This window comes from Leopardus geoffroyi, chromosome E1, assembly GCF_018350155.1.
Source record: "Leopardus geoffroyi isolate Oge1 chromosome E1, O.geoffroyi_Oge1_pat1.0, whole genome shotgun sequence".
NCBI classification, from domain to species: Eukaryota; Metazoa; Chordata; class Mammalia; order Carnivora; family Felidae; genus Leopardus; species Leopardus geoffroyi.
Genome location: NC_059330.1, coordinates 25,110,019 through 25,136,930, shown reverse-complemented (window position 1 = coordinate 25,136,930; position 26,912 = coordinate 25,110,019). Strand labels below are relative to the sequence as shown.

The window sequence follows — 26,912 nt, the reverse complement described above, 5'->3', positions numbered from 1 at the left end:
TAAGAGGGGAAACCCCAGTTTCCCAGACATTTTTGAAGTTGGACATGGCGTGAGGCTCCACCACTCTGGTGACCACATGCCAGATTCTGACTCAAGGCATGCTGACACAGAGGCTGAAAAACTGTGCAGAATGCATTTGGCACAGGTGGTATGAGTGGCACTAGTATTGTCGTGTTGCCAGGAGCAGCAGCAATAGCAGCCCTGACCACAGGGTCCATTGTCCAAAGTTTAATAAAGATGAGAATCAAAAGAATTTTATTTTATTAAAAATTGTTTTTAATGTTTAATTTTGAGGTCGGGGGTGGGACACAGAATCCGAAGCAGGCTTCAGGCTCTAAGCTGTCATCGTGGAGCCAGATGTGGGGCTCGAATTCACGAACCATAAGATCATGACCTGAGCTGAAGTTGAACGCTTAACTGGTTGAGCCACCCAGGTCTCCCCAAGAATTTTAAAAAGTAGATTTTACTGGCAAGGTACTTCCTGACTTCAGGGACAAAACAATGGTAGAACCAGTTTAGAAAAAGGATTCTTGTTGTCCGGAGACTTCTTGCTCTACAACCGAATGATGGCAGCTGATGTTTATCTTTTTCCTTTCAAGGCTCAGGTGTTAGCAACTTTATAGTTGCTGATCATGAACCTTACTGCATTTGCACAAAACAGTACAATTAGCCTATCTCTTCCCACCTTAAATCCTAGTGCTTGTTTCTCTTCCTTACTAATAAATGTTCTTTGTGACATTTTCTTCACAGGATAGGGCACTTTTGTCTGCATTAAAAACTTGTTCAGGCAGATATCCTTCTCAGTGATTTTCTAAACGGCATTTGAGAATTCATCTGCTGCCTCTTGCTCAACAGAAGCTGCTTCTCCTGTTATCTTTACATTTTTTAAGCCAAACGTCTTTCTAAAATTCTCAAACCGTCCTTTGCCGGCATTAAATTCTTCAGCTTGCTTTAGAACCTTCACTTTCGTTTTGCTGTAAGTTGTCATATAAGGACTTCAGTTTTTCTTGAATTGAAGAATCTTGAGTCTACAGGTATGCCTTTCTTGTTAGCAACCTGCACCCACATAAAAGCTGTATTTTCAATACAAGATCAAAAAGTATTTCACAAAAAGTTCAAGGTTTTCACTCCTGCTGGCACAGATGTGGTGATGGCTTCATGAATTTTCCTTTTCTTTTTTACAACAGTCCTTACACTGGATTCATTTATCTTGAAATCATGGGCAACTGCAGCTACAGACCTCAATCTGTGGTACATATCAAGCAATTCAGCTTTTTCAGACTTTTCTCTGAAAAGTCTGGGTGCACTTACAGCATCACTAGTGGCACTTTGTGTGGTTCTTGGTGTCATTCAAGGCTTATGGTTTTGCACTAAATGTGATGAAAAATACATGAGAACCATGAGAGATCACTTTTTACTGTGATACACAGTTTACTGGAGAGATGAACTGTTCATGTGGAAATGATTAGCATCACATAGAGTTTGAAGCAGACAATCTTAACACTTGAGCTCACTGCAATAGCAACAGGAGGTGGTTACGAAATTATTACAGTAGTACAGTATTACTACAGTTAGTTTTATGCAGTTATGATTTAATACTGCATCTTTACATTTGTTTACATTTCTCAGTTGGAATGGCACCATGTACAGACTGTGTGTGTAACTTTTGATAAATTTTAACTTTTTTTTAATAGATCTTGTATATCTTATGATAGTAAATGATAAAATAGACTAGTATCTACATATATTTCATGCATTCATGACATACCTTTTCAATTTTTTCAATATCTCTAGGCTCTTCAGCTCATCTGTGAGTTTTTTCAAATTACAAACCTCTAAAAAATTTTTCAATATATTTATTGAAAAAAGTCCATGTGTAAGTGGACCCATGCAGTTCAAACCTGTATTGTTCAAGGTTCAACTGTACTTTGAAATGCTTCTCCTCTTTTTTTCTAGGTTGTTAAGAAAAACCTAAAGTAAAATTAGTCCTTGAGATTTATTTTTTGAAAGTGAAATGCTTCTTAAAGCTATTCCCACTGTGGTTAGAGTCTTTGGTTTACTGTCCTGTCCTCCTTGTTTTTCTTTTTTTTTTTCTTGAGCCCTTCTTCTTCATTTTTGATCTGGTCTTATCCTCTAGGCCTCCTGTATAGCTGTCATCCTGGGGTGTCATATCATAATCAGCCCAGGGATTCCCTTTACTTCTGTCATGCTGGAGTCCTGTTTCCTAGGTCCCTTTTCTTTCTTTTGTTTATCCTCTCATTTTGTTGTAGAACATTCTCTTACAGTTGGCTGGGAAAGGGCTCAAGAGATTATTGTTACTTTCTCATTATTACATTTTTTGGTACCCATCCAACTACTAACTACTAAATCTAGATATAATAAAATGCACAAATTTTAAGTATTCAGCTTAATAAGTTTTGACAAATGTTTCTCTTGTGTAATTGCCACCCCAGTCAAATATATAAAACATTTCCATCACCTCAAAAGAGTTGCCTCCTACCTCTTTGCAGTCTGTTCCCTACAGTCCCACCCACATACCCTTTACTTCATCATTGGTCAGCTACTAGTTGTCTTTGTCATCATAGCTAGTTTTGCCTCTGTAAGATATTGATATAATGTAGTCATACAGTGTATGTTCTTTTGTGTCTGATTTCTTTTGCTCAGTATCATTTTTGAGATTCATTTATGTTGTTGCATTAATCAGTAGTTTCTTTATGTTTATGGCAGATTACCATTCCTTGTATGGATATACCACATTTATTTTTTCACCAGTTTATGGACAAAGGAGTTGTTTCTAGTATTTTGGCAAGTTTATTTATTTTTGTTTAACTTTTTCATTTTTTTGAATGTTTATTTTGAGAGAGAGAGGAGAGAGAGCAAGCACAAGCGGGACAGGCATGGAGAGAGAGAATCCCAAGTAGGCTCCATGCTGTCAGCACAGAGCCCAATGAGAGGCTCAGTCTCACAAACTGTGAGCCGAAAACCTGAGTCAGAAAACAAGTGTCAGACGCTTAACCTACTGAGACACCCAGGCACACTATTTCTTTATTTTTGAGAGACACAGAGAGAGACAGAGAGAGAGAGAGAGAGAGAGAGAGAGAATGAGAATGGGTTGAGGAGGGGCAAAGAGAGGAAGAGAGAATCCCAAGTTGTCAAACCCATGAGGTTTCTCTCGCTACTATGAACGTTTATTGAATGTTAATCTATGTGCCAGGGACTCTTCAGTCTTTATTTTTTGGGTCCTTTCTGTCTTACACAAGACTGTAGACCAGTCCCTTTCTCTTGTCCTTTGGAGACTATACTTTCTTGTTTTCCTTGTTTTAACTATTCCTATTCAGTATTTTCTCTTTGCAGATACTGTAAGCATTGATTTATGTGGTTTTGTCTCTGACTTATTGTGCTGCTTATTTGTGGTTTTTAAAATTTTTTTAAATTTTTTATTTTTTAAAATTTACATCCAGGGGCGCCTGGGTGGCGCAGTCGGTTAAGCGTCCGACTTCAGCCAGGTCACGATCTCGCGGTCCGTGAGTTCGAGCCCCGCGTCAGGCTCTGGGCTGATGGCTCAGAGCCTGGAGCCTGTTTCCGATTCTGTGTCTCCCTCTCTCTCTGCCCCTCCCCCGTTCATGCTCTGTCTCTCTCTGTCCCAAAAATAAATAAACGTTGAAAAAAAAAATTAAAAAAAAAAAATTTACATCCAAATTAGTTAGCATATAGTGAAACAATGATTTCATGAATAGATTCCTTAATGCCCCTTACCCATTTAGCCCATCTTCCCTCCCACAAACCCTCCAGTAACCCTCAGTTTGTTCTCCATATTTATGAGTCTCTTCTGTTTTGTCCCCCTCCTTGTTTTTATATTATTTTTATTTCCCTTCCCTTATGTTCATCTGTTTTGTCTCTTAAAGTCCTCATATGAGTGAAGTCATATGATTTTTGTCTTTCTCTGACTAATTTCACTTAGCATAATACCCTCTAGTTCCATCCACGTAGTTGCAAATGGCAAAATTTCATTCATTTTGATTGCCGAGTAATACTCCATTGTATATATATACCACATCTTTATTCATTCATCCATCAATGGACATTTGGGCTCTTTCCATGCTTTGGCTATTGTTGATAGTGCTGCTATAAACATGGGGGTGCATGTGTCCCTTTGAAACAGCACACCTGTATCCTGTGGATCAATGCCTAGTAGTGCAATTGCTGGGTCGTAGGGTAGTTCTATTTTTAGCCTTTTGAGGAACCTCCATACTGTTTTCTAGAGTGGCTGCACCAGCTTGTATTCCCACCAACAATGCAAAAGAGATCCTCTTTCTCTGCATCCTCACCAACATCTGTTGTTGCCTGAGTTGTTAATGTTAGCCATTCTGACAGGTGTGAGGTGGTATCTCACTGTGGTTTTCATTTGCATTTCCCTGATGATGAGTGATGTGGAGCAGTTTTTCATGTGTCGGTTGGCCATCTAGATGTCTTCCTTGGAGAATTGTCCATTCATGTCTTTTGCCCATTTCTTCACTGGATTATTTGTTTTTTGGGTGTCAAGTTTGATAAGTTCTTTATAGATTTTGGATACTAACTCTTTATCTGTTATGTCATTTGCAAATATCGTCTCCCATTCCATCGGTTGCCTTTTAGTTTTGCTGATTGTTTCCTTTGCTGTGCAGAAGCTTTTTATTTTGATGAGGTCCCAGTAGTTCATTTTTGCTTTTGTTTCCCTTGCCTCTGGAGACGTGTTGAGTAAGAAGTTGCTGCGGCCAAGATCAAGGAGGTTTTTGCCTGCTTTCTCCTCGAGGATTTTGATGGCTTCCTGTCTTACATTGAGGTCTTTCATCCATTTTCAGTTTCTTTTTGTGTATGGTATAAGAAAGTGGTCCAGGTTCATTCTTCTGCATGTTGCTGTCCAGTTTTCCCAGCACCACTTGCTGAAGAGACTGTCCTTATTCCATTGGATATTCTTTCCTGCTTTGTCAAAGATTAGTTGGCCATATGTTTGTGGGTCCATTTCTGGGTTCTCTATTCTGTTCCATTGATCTGAGTGCCTGTTCTTGTGCCAGTACCATACTGTCTTGATGGTTACAGCTTTGTAGTATAGCTTGAAGTCTGGGATTGTGATGCCTCCTGCTTTGGTTTTCTTTTTCAAGATTGCTTTGGCTATTTGGGGTCTTTTCTGGTTCCATACAAATTTTAGGATTATTTGTTCTAGCTCTGTGAAGAATGCTGGTGTTACTTTGATAGGGATCGCATTGAGTATGTAGATTGCTTTGGGTAGTATCGACATTTTAACAATATTCTTCCAATCTGTGAGCATGAAATATTTTTCCATTGTTTTGTGTCTTCTTCAGTTTCTTTCATAAGCTTTCTATAGTTTTCAGTGTATATTTTTCACCTCTTTGGTTAGATTTATTCCTAGGTATTTTATGGTTTTTTTTTTGTGCAACTGTAAGTGGGATCGATTCCTTGATTTCTCTTTCTGTCCCTTCATTGTTGGTGTATAGGAATGCAACCGATTTCTGTGCATTGATTTTGTATCCTGCAACTTTGCTGAATTCATGAATCAATTTTAGCAGTTTTTTGGTGGAATCTTTTGGGTTTTCCATATAGAGTATCATGTCATCTGAGAAGAGTGAAAGTTTGACCTCCTGGCTAATTTGGATGCCTTTTATTTCTTTGTGTTGTCTGATTGCAGAGGCTAAGACTTCCAATACTGTGTTGAATAACAGTGGCGATAGTGGACATCCCTGTCTTGTTCCTGACCTAAGGGAAAAGCTCTCAGTTTTGCCCCATTGAGGATGATATTAGTGTTGGGTCACTCGTATATGGCTTTTATGATCTCGAGGTATGCTCCTTCTATCCCTACTTTCTTGAGGGTTTTTATCAAGAAAGGATGCTGTATTTTGCCTAATGCTTTCTTTGCATCTTTTGGGAGGATCATATGGTTCTTGTCCTTTCTTTTATTGATGTGATGAACCACGTTAATTGTTTTGCAGATATTGAACCAGCCCTGCATCCCAGGTATAAATCCCACTTGGTCGTGGCGAATACTTTTTGTAATGTATTGTTGGATCTGGTTGGCTAATATCTTGTTGAGGATTTTTGCATCCATGTTCATCAGGGAAAGTGGTGTATAGTTCTCCTTTTTAGTGTGGTCTCTGGTTTTTGAATCAAGGTAATGCTGGCTTCATAGAAAGACTTTGGAAGTTTTCCTTCCATTTCTATTTTTTGGAAAAGTTTCAAGAGATTAGGTGTTAACTCTTCCTTAAATGTTTGGTAGAATTCCCCTGTAAAGCCATCTGGCCCTGGACTCTTGGTTTTTTTTGCAGATTTTTGATTACTAATTTGATTTCCTTACCAGTTATGGGTCTGTTCAAATTTTGTATTTCTTCTTGTTTCAGTTTTGGTAGTGTATATGTTTCTAGAAATTTGTCCATTTCTTCCAGATTACCCATTTTATTGGCATATAATTGCTCACAATATTCTCTTATTGTTTTTATTTCTGTTGTGTTGGTTGTGATCTCTCCTCTTTCATTCTTGATTTTATTTATTTGGGTCCTTTCTCTTTTTGATCAAACTGCCTAGTAGTTAATCAATTTTGTTAATTCTTTCAAAGAATGAGCTTTTGGTTTCTTTGATCTGTTCTGTTTTTTTTTTGGTTTCAATAGCATTAATTTCTGCTCTGATCTTTATTATTTCCAGCTTTATTATTTCTGCTGGTTTTGGGTTTTATTTGGTGTTCTTTTTCCAGCTCCTTAAGGCGTAAGGTTAGGTTGTGTATCTGAGATCTTTCTTCCTTCTTTAGGAAGGCCTGGATTGCTATATGCTTTCCTCTTATGACCGCCTTTGCTGCGTCCCAGAGGTTTTGGGTTGTGGTGTTATCATTTTCACTGACTTCCATATACTTTCGAATTTCCTCTTTAACTGCTTGGTTAGCCCATTCATTCTTTAGTAGAATGTTCTTTAGTCTCCAAGTATTTGTTACATTTCCAAATTTTTTCTTGTGGTTAATTTCGAGTTTCATAGCATTGTGGTCTGAAAATATGCACGGTATGATCTCGATCTTTTTGTACTTACTTAGGGCTGATTTGTGTCCCAGTATATGGTCTATTTTGGAGAATGTTCCATGTGGACTGGAGAAGAATGTATATTCTGCTGCTTTAGGATGAAATGTTCTGAATATATCTGTTAAGTCCATCTGGTCCAATATGTCATTCAAAACAATGTCATGTCATTGTTTCCTTATTGATTTTTTGATTAGATGATCTGTCCATTGCTGGAAATGGGGTGTTGAAGTCTACTATTATGGTGTTACTATCAATGAGTTTCTTTATGTTTGTGATTAATTGATTTATATATTTGGGTGCTTTCACATTTGGCACATAAATTTTTACAATTGTTAGGTCTTCTTGTTGGACAGATCCCTTGATTATGGTATAATGTCCTTCTGCATCTTGATACAGTCTTTATTTTAAAGTCTAGATTGTCTGATATAAGTATGGCTACTCCGGCTTTCTCTTGTTGACCATTAGCATGATAGATGGTTTTCCATCCCTTATTTTCAATCTGAAGGTGTCTTTAGGTCTAAAGTGGGTCTCTTGTAAACAGCATATAAATGGATCTTGTTTTCTTATCCATTCTGTTACCCTGTGTCTTTTGATTAGAGCATTGAGTACATTGATGTTTAGAGTGAGTACTGAAAGCCACGAATTTATTGCCATTATGATACTTGTAGAGTTGGAGTTTCTGGTGATGTTCTCTGGTCCTTTCTAATCTTTGTTGCTTTTGGTATTTATCTATCTATCTGTCTGTCTGTCTGTTTGTCTATCTATCTATATATCTTCTCTACCCTCAGAGAGTCCCCCTTAAAATTTCTTGCAGGGCTGATTTAGTGGTCACAGACTCCTTTAATTTTTGTGTGTCTGGGAAACTTTTTATTTCTCCTTCTATTTTGAATGACAGGCTTGCTAGATAAAGAATTCTTGGCCGCATATTTTTCTGATTTAGCACACTGCATATATCCTGCCACTCCTTTCTGGCCTGCCAAGTTTCTGTGGATAGGTCTGCTGCAAACCTGATCTGTCTTCCCTTGTATGGTAGGGACTTTTTTTCCCTTGCTGCTTTCATGATTCTCTCCTTGCCTGAGTATTTTGTGAATTTGACTATGATATGCCTTGATTTTCAGGTTTTGTTGAATCGAATGGGGGTCCTCTGTGCTTCCTTGATTTTGATGTCTGTGTCTTTCCCCAGGCTAGGAAAGTTTTCTGCTATGATTTGCTCACATAAACCTTCTACTCCTATTTGTCTCTCTTCCTCTTCTGGGACCCCTATGATTCTGATGTTGTTCCTTTTTAGTGAGTCACTGATTTCTCTAATTCTTAAATTGTGCTCTTTTGCCTTAATCTCCCTCTTTTTTTTCTGTTTCATTATTCTCTATAAGTTTGTCCTCTGTATCACTGATTCTCTGTTCTGCCTCATCCATCCTTGCCGCTGCTGCATCCATCCATGATTGCAGCTCAGTTATAGCATTTTTAATTTCATTCTGGTTATGTTTTACTTCTTTTTCCTGCAGAAAGGGATTCTAATCTATTTTTGACTCCAGCTAGTATTCTTATTATTGTGATTCTAAATTCTGGTTCAGACATCTTGCTTTTATCTGTGTTGGTTAAATGCCTGGCTGTCGTTTCTTTGTGCTCTTTCTTTTGGGGTGAATTCCTTCGTTTTGTCATTTTGAAGGGAGAAAAGGAATTAATGAGGTAGAAAAATTGAAATAAAGGAAATTAAAATTAAAAATTAAAAATACACACAGACACAAAAATCAAATAGATGATGCTAGATCCTAGGTGTGTTTTGGTCTGGGTGTTGAAAGTGGTTTGACAGATTAGAGAAAAAAAGGTGGGGGTGGGGGGAGAAAAAAAAAAAGAAATCATTTGAGAATTTGAAAAAATGAATACACTGAAGTAGACTAAAATGAGATGATGATGGTAAAATAGAATTTGAAAAAATATACACAAAAGTAAAGAATATAGTAGAAAGAAATTAAAGAACAATATTTTTAGTATTTTTCTTTAAATTTTTTCTTCAATTTTAATTTTTTTCTTTAATTTTCTTTAATTAATTTCTTTAATTTTCTTTATGATTTTAATTGCTACCTATATGCTGATGACTCTCCTCAAACCTCTCCTGAGTTTTACACTCATAATCGTAAAAACTCAATGAATTTTCCCAAGGTTCTTCACATGCTGTATATCCTTGCCAGAATTTACCATGTTTTCTTCCTCACTTACTTTTTTTCTTACATTCCCTTTCTGCATGGAAATGCCATCTTACAAGTTTCCCTGACTAGAATGCTGAGTAGTATTCTAGATAGCTTCTCACTCAGGCTTCAAGTTCTACTGACTTCCTTGTACACATTTCCCAGATTTAGCTTCTCCTTTTCTTGTATTAGCAGTCTACTTTTTGCTTCTTTACACTACTAGAAGAATAAACTGTCTGAATTGTATCTATGTCCTGTTTCTTATCTGCCAGGAGTTTGTATCTGAATTGAATGTGACCATATCCCTTCCTTATTATGACAGAGCAAAATTTTTATGCCTTGGTCAAATGACCGCCTGTGTAGGTCTATCATTTACTGCCCCTGCCTTGTTTATTTTGTTCTAGTAACATAGAATTCTCCATACATTCCATACATCATTGTACTTTGAAACAAACTATTATCTCTGCCTGACATGCCTTTGTTCCTTTGGCTTTGGTTAGCCTTTAAATTTTTATGTAATCATTCTCTCTGTCCAGTCTTCTTTTCCTCCAGCTTGGGCTAAAGCTACCATTTCTCTGCCTCCATTATGATCCTTGAACTGACTGTGTAATATTAAAGGGTATTTTTCTTGTCTTTGTAGACAGATATTGTTCTATTCAGTGAAAAAAGTCTGCAATGCCTAAAATAAAATAATGACTCTAATTTTTTTGACAGTGGGGGCCTAAAAATGTTAGGTTGTTAGGGTGCCTGGGTGGCTCAGTTGGTTAAGCATCCAAATCTTGATTTCTGCCCAGGTCATAATCTCACAGTTCATGAGATTTAGCCCCACATCGAGCTCTGTGCCGACAGGGTGGAGCCTGCTTGGGATTCTGTCTCTCTGTCTCTCTCTGTCCCTCCCCTGCTCTCTCTCTCTGAAAAATAAACATTTTTTTAACAAAAGGAAAGAAAATAAAATGTTAGTTTGTTAAAATAATTATTTATAGAAGATTACTTTCTTTATAAATGATGACAAAATTTAAGCTAAACTTGAGATCTGTCCTTCACATGGATAGATAAGTGCTGAAGAAGTACAGATAATATAATTTTTATCCCAAAGGAAATGAATGCATTGTTGCTGAAAACATATTAATTGCAGAATCTAATGCCATTTAGATTATCAGCTAATTTGAAATACTTGTTACCTCTTCCTTGCCCCTGCCTAAAATTTGTATGTTTACCATTCTGTTGGAAAGTAGTGGGTCAACAATTTTCCCATTTATTTTCTTCGTTAGATTGGAAAGTATTGGAATTATGACAAAATATCTTTGGCTTTGTCATACTTATCTGGAAAGAGAAATGATATTTTTATTAGGAATAATATTTTATAATATTTTATTAGGAATAATATTTTATTAGGAGTAATATTTATATTTTTTAGGGCCAGTTTTTATTTGGAATTTGGTTGGAAAAATGTAAAGATTTCTTTAATTTGATTTAAAAAAAATTGTATAGTTGACATACAATATTATATTAGTTTCAGGTATATAACATAGTGATTCAATGTTTATATACATAATGAAGGGTGCCTGGGTGGCTCAGTTGGTTAAGTGTCCCAACTTCAGCTCAGATCATGATCTCACGGTTCGTGGGTTCCAGCCCGTGTCGGGCCCTATGCTGACAGCTCAGAGCCTGGAGCCTGCTTCGCATTCCGTATCTCCCTCACTGCCCCTACTCTACTTGTGCTCTGTCTGTCTCTCTCAAAAATAAATAAACATTAAAAAAATTGAAAAAACTATATATATATACATAATGAAATGGTTGTCACCTGTCACCATACTAAGTTAATACACTATTATTGACTATATTCCCAATGCTGTACTTTACATCCCTGTAACTTATTTATTTTGTAACTGGGAGTTTGTACCTCTTTATCTCCTTCACCTATGTTGTCCATCACCTCATCCCTTCTTTCTTCTCAGGCTATCACCAGTTTTTTCTCTGTATTTATGAGTCTGTTTCTGTTTTTTTAGATTCCACATATAAGTGAAATCATACAGGATTTGTCTTTCCCTGTCAGACTTATTTCACTTAGGATAATACTGTCTGAGTCCATTCATGTTGTTGCCAGTGGCAGGATTTCATTTTTTTTTTATGGCTGAGTAATATTCCACATTATATATCTAGATATATCTATACTGTATCTTCTTTATCCATTTATCAGTTCGTGGACACTTAGGGTTGCTTCCATAATTTGGCTATTATAAATAATGCTGCAGTGAACATAGGGGCACATCTGTCTTTTCAAATTAGTGTTTTTGTTTTCTTTGGATAAATGCTCAGAAGGGGGGGTGGGGGCAAATACTCAGAAGCGGACTGCTGAATTGTATGTTATTTCTATTTTTAATTTTTTGAGGAACCTCTATACTGTTTTCCATTGTGGCTGCATCAGTTTACCTTCCCACCAACAATGCACAAGGATTCCCTTTTTTCCACATCCTTGCCAACACTTATTTTGAAAAAATGAAGATTTGAAAGACTTCTTTTTTCTTCTGGTTTTCTTTTTTCTTATCCTCTTCAATTTCTGGATTACAGTTACCGACGTAGAGCTGAAACGACTGAAAGATGCCTTCAAGAGGACCTGTGGACTCTCATATTATATGGGCCAACACTGCTTCATCAGGGAGGTGCTTGGGGATGGAGTGCCTCCAAAAGTTGCTGAGGTAATCTTTATATTCTAGGTTTTCCTTTGAGATAGTTACCCACCAGCCTGAGTTCCTGAGGACCCTTCTGGCCTTAACATGTATAATCTTCCTCACAGTTATTTTTCTTGCCAAGTAGGTAAACAGGTATTTTATTTTATTTTTACTTTATTTTATTTTATTTTATTTTATTTTATTTATTTTATTTTATATTTTATTTTTTTTATATTTCATTTCATTATTTCATTTTTTATTATTTAAATTCAAGTTAGGTAACATACAGTGTAGTCTTGGTTTTGGGAGTGGAACCCAATGATTCATGTCTTACATATGACACCCAGTACTCATTCCTAAAAGTGCCATCCTTAATGACCATCACTCCTTTAACCCATCCCCCGACGCACCTCCCCTCCAGCAACACTCAGTTCTCTGTATTTAGAGTCTCTCAAAGGTTTACCTCCCTTTATCTTAAAGCAAGTCTTATTTTAGGTGTCAGTATGATTGTGTTTTTAGAGGCCATAGGGGCGTAACACAGATCTGCAGTTGTACTTTTCTTTTTTTGAGTTTTAATAGCCACTGATTATAATCATGGGACCATTTGTATGACTGGCTTCTTATTCTTATAAACTTTGTTACTCTGACATAAATTTTATGTTGGGAATATGTTCTATAAATTTTGTGTTAAAGAAAACCTTTCCATTTTAGTAAAACCTAATTAAATTAATTGTATAAAATTAAGTGTTGGGGCACCTGGGTGGCTCAGTTGGTTGAGCGTCCAAATTCGGCTCAGGTCATTATCTCACAGTCTGTGGGTTCGAGCCCCGCGTTGGGCTCTGTGCTCAGAGCCTGGAGCCTGCTTCGGATTCTGTGTCTCTCTCTCCTTCTGCCCCTCCCACTTGTGCTTTGTCTTTCTCTCTCAAAAGTAAGTAAACATTAGGAAAAAAAAAATTAAAATTAAGTGTTATAAATGAAATGCTAGCTCACTGGAACCTGTAAAGGCTTATTTAATTTCTACCAAAAATTTTACGTAGAGTTAAAATGTGCTAAGTTGATATAAATATACTCTTTCTAAAAATAGTTAATTATTTTATGGCTATAGACACAGATATGCACTATGTTATTCTGAATATGAAATGACAATAAAACACTGAAACTGTTAATAAAACACTGAAAATTATAGGAATTTTAGGCTTGGTATATTATAAAGAACCATAATTCACCATTCTTAATTAATGACAGTTTCTGTTTCTAACCTGTGTTGTGTGCTTTTGAACCTGAGGTTTACATAATATAGGGTTTGCATTTTTAATTTTTATCTTTTTTTGGATCAGGATATATGTTGCATTAATTCTCTTAAATGTATTCTTGTGTAAAATTATGTATTCTGCCATTGTTTCAGAATTATGATAGAGTTAACTTTTTTCTTAATACTACTTATTGAGCTTTCTGTTTCAGCATGAGTATTAACCATTTTAACAATATTTAAATCTTTTGACTTATGAAATTAGGAAGTTTTTACATTTGGTTTTTAATTTTTTTCATGTTTTGTAGTTTTCATTGCAGAAATCAGATGTCTGTCAACTGAACAAAATGTTGTAAATCCATACAGTGAAATATTATTTGTTAATAAAAAGGAATGAAGTTTTCTGATATGTGCATGGATGAACCCGTAAAACATGCTAAGTCAGGGAAGCCAAACACAAAGACACAATTTTTTAAATTCCATTTGTATGAAATGGTGGGAATAGCCAACTCTATGGAAACAGAAAACAGATCAGTTAAAATTTTAGCTGATTTTTTTTCTTACTCTCTTTTAATAGCACCTGCATCTTCCTCCCATGCTCTGCTATTGGACAGGCAATTCATGCATCCTATGTTTTGGAGGAATCTGTCCTTCCTGGGATGTCAGGCTACTTGGTTGCCTCTGACAGGCTCAAGAAATGTTGTATGATAGTTTATCTGGCTTTTCCTGTTTTTTAGGTTAGGAGTAACTCTCTTTCAGACTTTGTACATATAAGGTGGAAGTGGAACTCCTTGCAACATCATTTTTATGTGAATATTCCATAAATTTCATTCCACCCAAAACTATTTCAGGGATCTTGCCTCTGTCCTTTGGACTGTGTTGAGAGTCATCACTGGCTAGAATAATTAAGGTAGTTATTTTACAAGAATGATCTTAATTTTAAATTGTAAACAATTTGTAAACAATGATAGTTTCAGGTTTCAGTTTCATTGTAGTTAATGCCTTTTGGTGTAAACTCTAGCACTGTATTAAACACATATAAATTCTATAAATGCTTTTAGTGATGATGTTAGCTTTTTTTGCCCTAATTTACTGACATAGGCTTATTTTAAGTGAGGACAGGTACTATTAGCATGTGTATATTGATTAGTATGTATAGTATATTGTGTATGTTGTAAAGTATGATAAGGAACTAAGTACTTTATCTTTAATTAGTCTCTGGTATTTTCTCAGAAAATGAAGTCTTTATAATAGTTTCTCACACTGTAATCTCAAAAGGATGAGTGAACCCCAAAAAGCTCAGAAAGAACTTAAAAAAGCTGAGTTCTGGAATAGTTTTAACATTTATATAAAATGAGCTTGTGTTTTATTTTAGCCATCTCTCTGAGATAGGTGTGTTAGTAGATAGATTTCATCAGCTTTTGTGTGTTTGGGAAAGGGAGAGAATTTATTAGTATAATTCATATTTGCAGAGTAATTTATTGAAGGAGAAATGGCACATTTTAAATAAAATGGATGTGAATTTCCCATTCAAAATTCAAGTTTTGAAGCTTGGATTTAGTCTTAGTAGGTAGACTCAGAATGGAGGATCTGTATTCTACAGCTGCAGAGAAATAAGTTAAATGATAGGATTTATAAATGAAGTGATGTCCTTCGTGAGATCTTTCTTACAATCCTATGGAGAAGTTTGGCCTTAAATTTGGGTGAAGAGGGTACTCTTGGTGAGGTTCTGAAGTTAATGTTTTGAGGCACAACAGCATTATTTTAATGTCAGTATCTCTATAAGAAAAGCCCCAGGAACCATTTAAGCTGCTAATTGTGGGTGGGGAGAGAAGTTCATTTCCTAGTTAATCAGTGTTTTTCTTTAAAGGAAATGTAATAACATATTTTTTAAGAGCAAGGGGAGGTTTTTTTTTTTTCTCTTTCTTTTTAATTTTTTTTTTGAGAGAGAGTGAGCTTGTGTGTACGACAAGGGAGAGGCAGAGGGAGAGGGAGAGACTGTTAAACAGGCTCCACACCTAGGGTAGAGCCGGGAGCATGCAATACAGCTTGATCTCATGACCCTGAGATCATGACCTAAGCTGAAATCAAGAGTCAATCAAGAGTCAAAGCTTAACTGATTAAGCCACCTAGGCACCCCAAGGGGAGATATTTTTAGAATCTTAGTGCAAAAGGACGTTAAACTTAAAAAGACAATAACTTTAGTCCTTAATATGTTAATTAAGGAGCCAAGGTAAGTTTCTAAATTATTTTCTAGAAGAGAGAAGCTGTATATTTTTAGAGCAAAAGAGATTTATTTAGAACTGAATTCCCATTTTTTTTTTACCTTCTCTGAAGACTTGCTATGATAAATTTCAAGACATTTTGGATTAAGAGTAAGAACTCATGACAGTTTACAGTTTTTAGAATTTAAGCTTTGATTTCATTAGTCTCTTGTTTCTAGGATAGATTAGTTTAATTAAATATTTTGATGCAATTCTGACCTTGCTAATAGTAGTAACCACATATTATTTGAATAGAATATTGAATGAATAAAATTTGAGGGGATTGAGAAAACAAAGTAAAAATGAAGTACATGGTAAGTAAATGAAAGATGTATAATACTTGAATTTGGCCTTTTTGGAAGCAAAGTCACTAGTTCTTAATAAACCAGTGCTTATATTTTCTTTAGGAAATCACCCATCCCCCAACTCCTATTCTCCCAAAGAAATTCTAATAACAAAATATTTCCATGTAGTATTAATTTGTAATCATTTCCTATTGTTTTCACATTCACTTAAAAGTAGTTCTCACCATTTTAATGAATTTAAAGAGTTTCCAGTTAAAAGAAATCATTAATGAGTAGCTCGTTAATGAGTACCTACTCATTAATGATTTCTTTTAACTGGAAACTCTTACATTTCTATTTTAGGATTGATTTCAACTCTGGATGACTGGATAGTATAGTAATACCATTCCACCTTTCTCCTTATAGCTCCCTTCGACAGTTTTAGCCTACATTGTTTTACTCTGATTCCTTATAGGTATTAAAGCCTGCCTCTATCTACTATGTAGCACAACATTTTATGAAATAATGGCTTGTTCGCTAATTATTCACTTAAATCTTGTCTCTCAACTAAGTTATGATTCTTGATGGGCAGACTTTATGGCTTTTAAAAAATACATCCCAGAGTGCTGTGCATAGTGTAAACTTAATGAGTATTTGATTTGTTAATGATTTTTAAAAAATATTTATGTTATTCTGCAAAATCTTATTACAACAATGACTAGGAAACCAGTATTTGTGAAGTCAGCTTTGCTAACTTTTGCAGTCTTTGAACATTTAACCTTTTCCAGATTAGAGGAAAATACACATTTTAAGTGAAAGCAATCTTAGAGCCTGGTGTATTTTCAGACACAGTGGTCAACATGTGAAAACAGTTGATCAGTAGGATATTTTTCCATTAGAGGTGGTAAGTTCATACTGAAGTATTCATTTGGGACTAGGGACATGTATTTACTAGATAGTCTAGGTTTAGGGGGACTGACCACAGAATTATGATTAGTGTTTTCTTGTTTTGATATTAGTTGATCTGTATTTTTATTATATCCCTTTATGTTGGATTTTCTTAAATGATGAAAACAACTTCCTTGACAACTCAAAGTTATTGTCAGCATTTGATGCTACTCATCATTGACTGTTGTAATATACTGAAATAACTAATGTATTTATATCCACCAGAGAAGAATAGCTAATGTTTTCATTTGTTATGGTAAATTCTGATCTTGACATTATAGCTGACAGGAGAACACTAAGCAGGATTCTGGTTTTAAAATCTTTCTCTGTAGCTAGAATCTGTAAAACGTTTACTAGAGTTTAATTGCATCACTTTTTGTTCACAGTGTAATTAATGCTGGTTCTTAAATTTCATTGTTTTTCAAGATTTCAATATTTCTGGACAGAAAAGATTCCAAGGATTCTGTTAGATGAAAATATTGACAGAATATTTCACTCTCTTGTAAACATACATATGGACTTTAAAAAAATGTGCATTATTGTTTTTTTGGTTCTTAACTGCCAAATTTTATCTAGAGTGATTTTTTAAAAAATGTTTATTTATTTTTGAGAGAGACAGAGAGACAGAGAGACAGAGACAGATAGGCAGACAGCTGGGGAGGGGCAGAGAGAGAGGGAGACAGAATCCCAAGCAGGCTTCTTGTTGTCAGCATGGGACTCGAACTCATCAACCACGAGGTCATGACCTGAGCCAAAATCAAGAGTCAGACGCTTAACCTACTGAACCACCCAGACACCCCTATCCTAGAGTGGTTTTTAAACAGCTTCATAAACTTTTGAAAAACAGAGGTTAAAGTAGAGGAGCTGATATGTCATTGAGCATAATGGAACTAGTGAACTTCTTATCTAAAATATTACATCAAGTACATTACACAAATTATGAATTTCTAAGTGTATTACAGCTGTCATTGAAATTATTTATACTGATACTGAAAAATACTCTTAGAGAAATTAACTTATGCATAATCATTTACTTGAATCAGTTTATTAACTGAGCTACTGACATGACTGGTGTAGGAGATGACAAAAATAATTAATATCCTGTTTAAGTCGGTCTTGATCAACACATCTCTCCAATAGCATGTTCCTTAATTGGTATTATAGGGTAAAGTAAGGTAGATTTAATTTATAACCATGTTCAAAACTGCTACAATTTAGCTGGTGAGATTTAGCTAAGTTTGACTATAGAAACATAAAATTCATATAAAAATTCTAAATGATAGGGAAAGCAACTAATATTGCTAAACTTGGGTGAATGTAGAGGGCAGACATCTGAATTCTTACCTTTTCCCCTTTCTCCCCATGCCCATAGGTGGAATAAACATAACTTTCTTTTATTGAGTACCTACCTAATAAATTTCTGTTTGTCGCAGAAATGGAACTATTTTGTTTGCCTTGCGTATGGTAGTTACTATCTTTTGAGTCTGTCATCTTTGACTAGTGTGAGTTATTACATTCAGTATTTAGATTAAAATGTAGGGAAAAGAGTTATAAATACAGTTGGACTTTCATATTCATTTTTGTCATTAAGTGATAAATGTGAGAATCCTTTCTTAATGTACTTTTAAATGTAATACCTAGGGGCGCCTGGGTGGCGCAGTCGGTTAAGCGTCTGACTTCAGCCAGGTCACGATCTTGCGGTCCGTGAGTTCGAGCCCTGCGTCAGGCTCTGGGCTGATGGCTCAGAGCCTGGAACCTGTTTCCGATTCTGTGTCTCCCTCTCTCTCTGCCCCTCCCCCGTTCGTGCTCTGTCTCTCTCTGTCTCAAAAATAAATAAAGGTTGAAAAAAAAATTAAAAAAAAAAATAAATGTAATACCTTGATACTTTTTCTGAGTAGCTGCTTGAGAATATGAAGAGGAAAAAATTTGTGTTTTGAGTCATTTATACTTAGAGCTTTAGGATACATGTTTTCCTATCCTCTTCTTAAAGTTATAAGAAAATCCTGCAGCACCTTTCTAAGAATCTGAGATATTACCCAAATAATATGCTATTATGAAAAATGACAGACTTTAAAAAATTGTTAGCTTTGTAATGGTTAACATTGCAGATTATATACATTATAATTTAAAATAAAAATTTATAAGCAGTGCACATGTATAAGCAATATAACTACATATATTGTAGCTTCAAATATTATGTAAAATATAATAAAAGTTAGGATTTTTGGATTAATTTTGTAGTTAAGGGACATTTCAGCCAATTTTAGGATTTTCAAGGATATATTCTCAGAAATAAATGGTATAAGAAACAGTGTATCCTCCTATGTGTATGCAAACTAGTATAGGAGGGCAAATTATTGAAAAATGTTTTTATATTTAGCTAGAAAGGAAGTCTTTACTACAGTCCATCCTTTTTTTTATAGTATTTTTCTTTAGTAGGAATCTTTCATTTATACACATTAGATATTTACACACTAGATATTTACTGTAAAACGCCTGTGATTTTTTGTGAATGCATAAAAGTTCTTTGAACTTTGGACAGCATGTAATAAATGGGTTACAGTACATACAGTAAAAATTATTGCTTTATTTTCTTCCCATATTAACTTTTCTCAATAATACACATTTAAAAATTATTCTATGGGAGGGGCACCTGGGTGGCTCAGTCACTTGAGCATCTGACTCTTGATTTCGGCTCAGGTCATGATCCCAAGCTCATGGGATTAAGCCCCATGTTGGGCTCCAAGCTGAGCATGGAGCCTGCTGTGGATTCTCCCTCTCACTCTCTCTGTGTCTCTGTCTCTGTCTCTCCCCCGCTACTCCCCCATCCCTGGGTTGTGTGTGATCTCTCTCTCTCTTAAAAAGAGGGGGGGTGTGCTTGGAACATTCGACTTTGGCTCAGGTCATGATTTCATGGTTCGTGTCAAGCTCTGTGCTGACAGCTCAGAGCCTGGAGCCTGCTTCAGATTCTCTCATCTCTCACTCTCTTTGTTCCTCTCCTACTTGCACTTTGTCTCTCTCTCAAAAAATAAACATTAAAAAATTAAAAAAAAAATTAATCCACGGGATTAAGTTATTTATTTAGTAATCTCTATACCCAGTGTGCGGCTTGAATTTATCAACGCTGAGATCAAGAGTCTCATACTCCAACTGAGCCAGACAGGTGCCTTTTTTTTTTGTTTGTTTTACATTTTTTTCATTTCCGTGGAGTAAGTTTTAAAGAAATGTAGTCCTGTATTTTTAGCTGCTAAAGTTAGATCATTGAAGTTTTTAATTCTTATTTTTTTTCCAGAGGTGATTAATAAAATATATTTCTTCATTGTGCAGTTTTTCTGTGATATTCTTCCTTTTAAAATAAGCGGGGGTGCCTGGGTGGTTTCGTCAGTTAAGCATCTGACTCTTGATCTCGGCTCAGGTCATGAGCTCACAGTTCCTGAGATTGAGCCCCTTGTTGGGTTCTGCTGTGACAGCGTGGAGCCTGCTTGGGATTCTTTCTCTTCCTCTCTCTCTGCCCCTCCTTTCCTCCCCTCACCCCAAATAAATAAGTAGACTTAAAAAAACACAGAAGCATATTAAAAATATCTGTTCTAGACATCATAAATATAGTAAGATGTTTTCACAATGAGGATTTTCTTTTTACTACTTCGTAAAATTATATTTGATGACTCGGCATTAAAATGGAAGATCTATTGATACATGCAAAAACATGAATGAATCTCAAAATCATTGTGTTAAGTGAAAGAACCCAAATAAAAATAGAACACATGCTTATTATTTCATTCATATAAAATTCTAGAAATTGCAAAGTTATCCTGAAAGGAAGCTTACTGGGTGTTGTTGGTACAGGGGGAAGAAGAGGGAGAGATAGATTATATGCAGACATTAGGACACTTTTGAGTGATAAAAATGTTATCTTCTCAGTGTGGTGATGATTTCAGTGGTATGACATGGCATCACAAAACTGGTTAGTTTGTATACTTTAAATATGTGCAGTTTGAAAACTGGGACTAGGGCTGCCTTGGTGGCTCAGTCAGTTAAGTGTCCGACTTTGGCTCAGGTCATGATCTTGCGGTCCATGAGTTCGAGCCCTTCAGTGTTGACAGCTCAGAGCCTGGAGCTTGCTTTGGATTCTGTGTCTCCCTCTTTCTCTGCCCCTCCCCGCTCATGCTCTAGCTCTCTCAAAAATAAATAAACATTTAAAAAAATAAAAAAATAAAATGGAACTAATAAAAAATATGTACAGTTTATTATACTTCAGTTATCCCTCAAAAACTTTGTAAAATATTTAATTGGATGTACATTTTGTGTTTTTCAGGAAGAACGTTTATACTACTTGGAAAAGTGAGCCTGAAATATAAAAATTGACTATTGATAAAATGTATCATTTCCTTTTCAGTCTTTGTTAAATATTTGGGCTTTAGTTCTAACTTTATTAATTTACTTCAGGGTCTTTTCCTAGTCATTTAAGTTCTGAGGCAAAAGAACCTCCATACTTTTGATCAGAATTGTTGTCAGAATTAGGTATATGACCAGCTTGATTGTAATTAGAGAAGTTAGAAGTGCCATTAAATTTATGATGTTTTTTGGGGCGCCTGGGTGGCGCGGTCGGTTAAGCGTCCGACTTCAGCCAGGTCACGATCTCGCGGTCCGTGAGTTCGAGCCCCGCGTCGGGCTCTGGGCTGATGGCTCAGAGCCTGGAGCCTGTTTCCGATTCTGTGTCTCCCTCTCTCTCTGCCCCTCCCCCGTTCATGCTCTGTCTCTCTCTGTCCCAAAAATAAATAAATGTTGAAAAAAAAATTAAAATTTATGATGTTTTAGTGGCCTTTGAAATCAGTCTGGAATGGAGGGGAAAGGATGTAGGCTAGGTTAGGCTGGGAAAGTTGGGGCAGTGAAAAGGAAGGAATTCTCAATGATAAATTTGGAATTCTGCCTTTTCTCTCCTGATCTGAAGGTATGGATTAAATTGCACTTTGAGAAACTTGAAGTTAAAGCAAGGAAATTCCAGAATGAGATCATTAAAAATAGAAGATCCAGGATAATCAGTTTCCAAGAAAAGTATGCATAATAAAGTAGGACAAGGAGCCAGTTGTGAGGGCAAGGATCCAGTTTTAGGATTATGGATTAAGGTGTGAAAACAGCAAAGAAAAAAAGCTAGCTAGGGATTCTCCACGGGCAGAATTCAGAACACTGACTGATTCCAAGGAGAGCAGTTTTGACTTCAAACCTAGTGGTTGAACCTGAACCTGTAATAGGCTTCTTCAAAGCACCTGTGGGTATAAGGAGACTTCAGCTTTTTCATTGAGGTGGGAATAGATCAACTATGAAAAGAGACAAATATTTGCTTTAAGGATGTTAGTGAATGGAAGGGGAGTTACAACCCAGAACTTCAAAGAAATTAATTATTTTAAACCACTGCCGAGCTAATTGAGAAGGTATACAAATAATTTACTTCACTGATGTCTGGTGACACTGTGGTTTTATGCTGTATGACTTGTAATTGTGTCAAGTCACACACAATTAAGTCTTAAGACTTAATTAGACAATTAAGAAGACTTAAGACAAAGTATCTTTAGAGACGAGAAAAGAGGTAGAGACCAAATCTCAGGACTTGCTGTTGGGTGTGGTGGCAACAGGAAGTTACCTAAGACAAACAGAGCTGGTAATCTGGTTTGTCCAGTTAATTCTAGGATTAGTTTATTGGTCAGACAGGCAGTCTGTCAGATATAAATAGGTAATGTACAGGCCGCCTGGGTGGCTCAGTCAGTTGAGTGTCCAACTTTGGCTCAGGTCATGATCTCACAGCTGGTGGGTTCGAGCCTCATGTTGGGCTGTGTGCTGACAGCTCAGAGCCTGGAGCTGCTTTGGATTCTGTCGTCCCCGCTCCCTGCCCCTCCCCCATTTGCACTCTTATCTCAAAAATAAATAATAAAACATTAAAAAAATTTTTAAAAATAGGTAATATACAGAGGTATCCTGGATACTTTGTTTAGGCAAGGCTCCTTTTCTTTTGGCTTGAGGAAGGGAGGGAAGTAATATGGAGTACTCTATTCTCTGAATTTAAGAAGAGTATTAGAACTTATTTTTGGACTCTTGTGTTACGCAAACATTTTATGATATGGACTCGTGCTTAACATCTAATAGTCAATGGTTCTGCAGGATAGATACCTGACACAGGCCTATGAAGCTCTACGATAATTCTTATGTGAAAAAAAAAATATGGATTGTAGGGCAGATATAATAAAACAATATTTAAGAATATGGAGCAAATAGCATTATTTCATTTTTTCTAAAAATAGTATTTAACATTTTTCCTTTAACAAATTTAACAATTTGTTCTTTAACAATAAAGTAATTTGAGAGGGTAATAATCTATATAAATAAAATTTGGTAAGTCTTTCTGGGGAAATGGGACTTAAATTATAGATTATTCTGTCCTATGCGCATGAATTTTCCTTTAGTGATCCTCTGGTGGAACCTCAAAGAGATAGACATCAGGGTGGCTCAGCTGGTTAAACATCTGACTTCAGCTCAGGTCATGATCTCACGGTTCATGAGTTCCTGCCCCACATCGGGCTCTGTGCTGACAGTTTAGATAGAGCCTGGAGCCTTTTTCAGATTCTGTTGTCTCCCTCTCTCTCTGTCTCTCCCCTGCTAGTACTCTGTCTCTGTCTCTCTCTTAAAAATAAATAAAACCTTGGGGCGCCTGGGTGGCGCAGTCGGTTAAGCGTCCGACTTCAGCCAGGTCATGATCTCGCGGTCCTTGAGTTCGAGCCCCGCGTCAGGCTCTGGGCTGATGGCTCAGAGCCTGGAACCTGTTTCCGATTCTGTGTCTCCCTCTCTCTCTGCCCCTCCCCCGTTCATGCTCTATCTCTCTCTGTCCCAAAAATAAATAAACGTTGAAAAAAAAAAAATTAAAAAAAAATAAATAAATAAAACCTTGGGAATGCAAGCTGGTGCAGCCACTCTGAAAAACAGTATGGAGGTTCCTCAAAAAACTAAAAATAGAACTACCCTATGATCCAACAATTGCACTACTAGGCATTTATCCACGGGATACAGATGTGCTGTTGCGAAGGGACACGTGCACCCCCATGTTTATAGCAGCACTATCAACAATAGCCAAAGTATGGAAAGAGCCCAAATGTCCATTGATGGATGAATGGATAAATAAAATGTGGTGTATATATATATATACACATACATACATACAATGGAGTATTACTCAGCAATCAAAAAGAATGAAATCTTGCCATTTGCAACTACGTGGATGGACCTGGAGGGTATTATGCTAAGTGAAATTAGTCAGAGAAAGACAAAAATCATATGACTTCACTCATATGAGGACTTTAAGAGACAAAACAGATGAACATAAGGGAAGGGAAACAAAAATAATATAAAAACAGGGAGGGGGACAAAACAGAAGACACTCATAAATATGGAGAACAAACTGAGGATTACTGGAGGGGTTGTGGGTTGGGGGGAGGTGGGCTAAATGGGTAAGGGGCATTAAGGAATCTACTCCTGAAATCATTGTTGCACTAAATGCTAGCTAATTTGGATGTAAATCTAAAAAAATAAAAAATTAAGTTAAAATAAATAAAGATTTTTTAAAAAATTAAAAAAAATTAATGTGCAAAAACAACCAACTGATAAAAACAAAAACAAACAAAAATAAAACCTTAAAAAGAAAAGGCATTTTACAGCATTTCTCATACTGAGGTCGAAGAATTCCATGTGACCAAAAACATTAAGTCTCAGTAGAATGAGAAAATAAACCTTGTTTCCAATAAGGGCCCCCAAATCAAATTATAAGAGCAGATGATCTGAAATGCAAGTTTTGATTTATGATTGATCACTAATATCATGGAAAAAATTGAGGTTCTATTACTGAGGAGGAAAGAAAAAACGGATATTGTGTAGACAGCTAACAGTTTCTGCCACAAGCTATATCATATAAGCTGTATTATCATCCAGGGTGAGTAGAAACAGGAATTTATTTAAATAGATTGGACAGTCCTGTGGAGGCTAGTTATTCCTATATAGATGAAAATTTTATTTAATAAAATGGCCTTTTGAAAAATATATGCAATGAATGTTTTAGTTATATTATTTAAATTGAATTATAGTGCTCTTATTTTCAATTGCTCTGTATTTCATGTTTTATAATCCTGTGACCTATTATTTATGAATTGATTTAAAAGAAATAGGTAATGTATGCTTGTGGCTCACTATTTAAAACTTACAGAAGTATTAGTGAAAAGTAAACCTCCATTTTATTCCCATTACCTAGAGTCCTTCTCCAGTAGCAGCCAGTTAACCTGCTTTGCAAATCAAGTTTTTCAATTATTTTTTTTTATCATAGTGATATATTGCACATGGTCAAAGCAGAATCAGAAAGAGCTAGTTAAAAACCAAGAGTCCCCCCACCTACCTCAATCTTGAGGCAACCATTTTCTAGAAATAGCTTCTGGTTTATATACCTGTCTCCTAACTAGTAGTCTTTACTGCTGTTTCTTAGTTGATTTTAGATTTTACTCTTTGCTTTCCAATTGCAGGAAATATTTAGCTTTCTTATACACTCCCCTCCACATCTTCTCAGTGCAGTATATCACAGTTTTTGGATAAATCAGTATTTGTTTTTTATACTATTATGATTATATATATATATATTTAAGATTTTTTTGAACGTTTATTCATTTTTGAGAGACAGAGGCAGAGCATGAGTGGGGGAGGGGCAGAGAGAGAGGGAGACACAGAATCTGAAGCAGGATCCAGGCTCTGAGCTGTCAGCACAGAGGGAGCTTGAACTCACGAACCATGAGATCATGACATGAGCTGAAGTTCAATGCTTAACCAACTGAGCCACCCAGGCGCCCCTACAGTATTATGATATATAAATATTTTTTGCAACATGGTATGTTATGATTTAGTTTTCTTTATTTTTTTATTTTTTATTTTCCTGGAGTTAACAATTAAGCTTATTTTTTCATTTGCTTAGTTTTCATATCTGTGGCTAAACCATCCCATAACATTCCACCAGTTTTTTAGTATAATTTTTTGTGAGACAAAAGTTAATTTTTTATACTGGTCTTCCAAATGTACTTTAGCTTAAGTATTTTAGTTGTGATACATACATATGTACTTTGTATATATTTATCTTTCTATTTATCTATCTATATCAGGCTGTCTTTCTATCCTCTAATATTCCATGGACTTTTATGCTTTTTGGCCTTCCGTGTCCCAACTGTGCATAAAATAACTGATGCAAAATTTAATTAGTGAGTTTTATTTGCCATTGAAGTAATGTGGGACATCAAGATAAAATATAGGTGGTGAATTGAGGATGAATTTTAATCACATCATTTGCATGTTGTTAAATTACCATTAATAATAACAGTGGGAAAATACTAGATATAAAATCCCATCTGTAGGGCACCTGGGTGGCTCATTCGGTTAAGCATCTGACTCTTGATTTCGGCTCAGGCCATCATCTCACAGTTGTGGGATCCAGCGCTGCACTGTCAGCATGGAGCCTGCGTGGAATTCTTTCTCTCCCTCTCTCGCTCTCTCTTCCCCTGCTCTTGTACAGTGCTTTCTCAAAATAAATAAAATTTAAAAATAAATGTAAAATTCCACCTGTATGAAGCACTTGACCTCAGAGGAAAGGAAAATTAGGCTTAAGAATTAGGTATTTTTTTGGGGCGCCTGGGTGGCTCAGTTGGTTAAGCGGCCAACTTCGACTCAGGTCATGATCTCGTCCGTGAGTTCGAGCCCCGTGCCAGGTTCTGTGCTGACAGCTCGGAGCCTGGAGCCTGTTTCAGATTCTGTGTCTCCCTCTCTCTGACCCTCCCCCGTTCATGCTCTGTGTCTCTCTGTCTCAAAACTAAATAAACGTTAAAAAAAAAAAAAAAAAAGAATTAGGTTTTTTTCTTGTCTAATGTGAAGGAAGCTGAGATACTCTTCAAAATCAAGTTAGTAGCATCTCTAAAAATGTGTTTTCATTTTTTACGGATTCTGGGTAGAGTTTAGCTTTTTTAAGTAGTTTATCATTTTTTAAATTCATGTTTATTTATTTTGAAAGAGAGAGTGTGTGCATGAGTGGAGGAAGGGCAGAGAGAGGGAGAAAGAGAATCCCAAGCAGGCTCTACACTGTCAGCACAGAGCCTGATGTGGGGCTCCATCTCACGAGCCATGAGATCATAACCTGAGCTGAAATCAAGAGTCAGATGCTTAACTGACCAAGCCACC

At 36.1% G+C, this 26,912-nt stretch overlaps 1 protein-coding gene and 1 long non-coding RNA gene across 3 annotated transcripts in view; one reads left to right on the top strand and one right to left on the bottom strand.

The window, feature by feature from the left end:
- The window catches only part of USP32 (ubiquitin specific peptidase 32), a 242,450-nt gene that overhangs the window by 58,067 nt on the left and 157,471 nt on the right, over nt 1-26,912 (top strand). For both annotated transcript variants that reach the window (XM_045488182.1, XM_045488181.1), the window contains exon 2: nt 11,819-11,946. In XM_045488182.1, coding sequence (XP_045344138.1) covers nt 11,819-11,946 — 128 coding nt within the window. The remainder of the gene's footprint in view (nt 1-11,818; nt 11,947-26,912) is intronic.
- Nucleotides 1-26,912, bottom strand: part of LOC123603362 — a 124,319-nt gene that overhangs the window by 5,887 nt on the left and 91,520 nt on the right. The window lies entirely within an intron of this gene.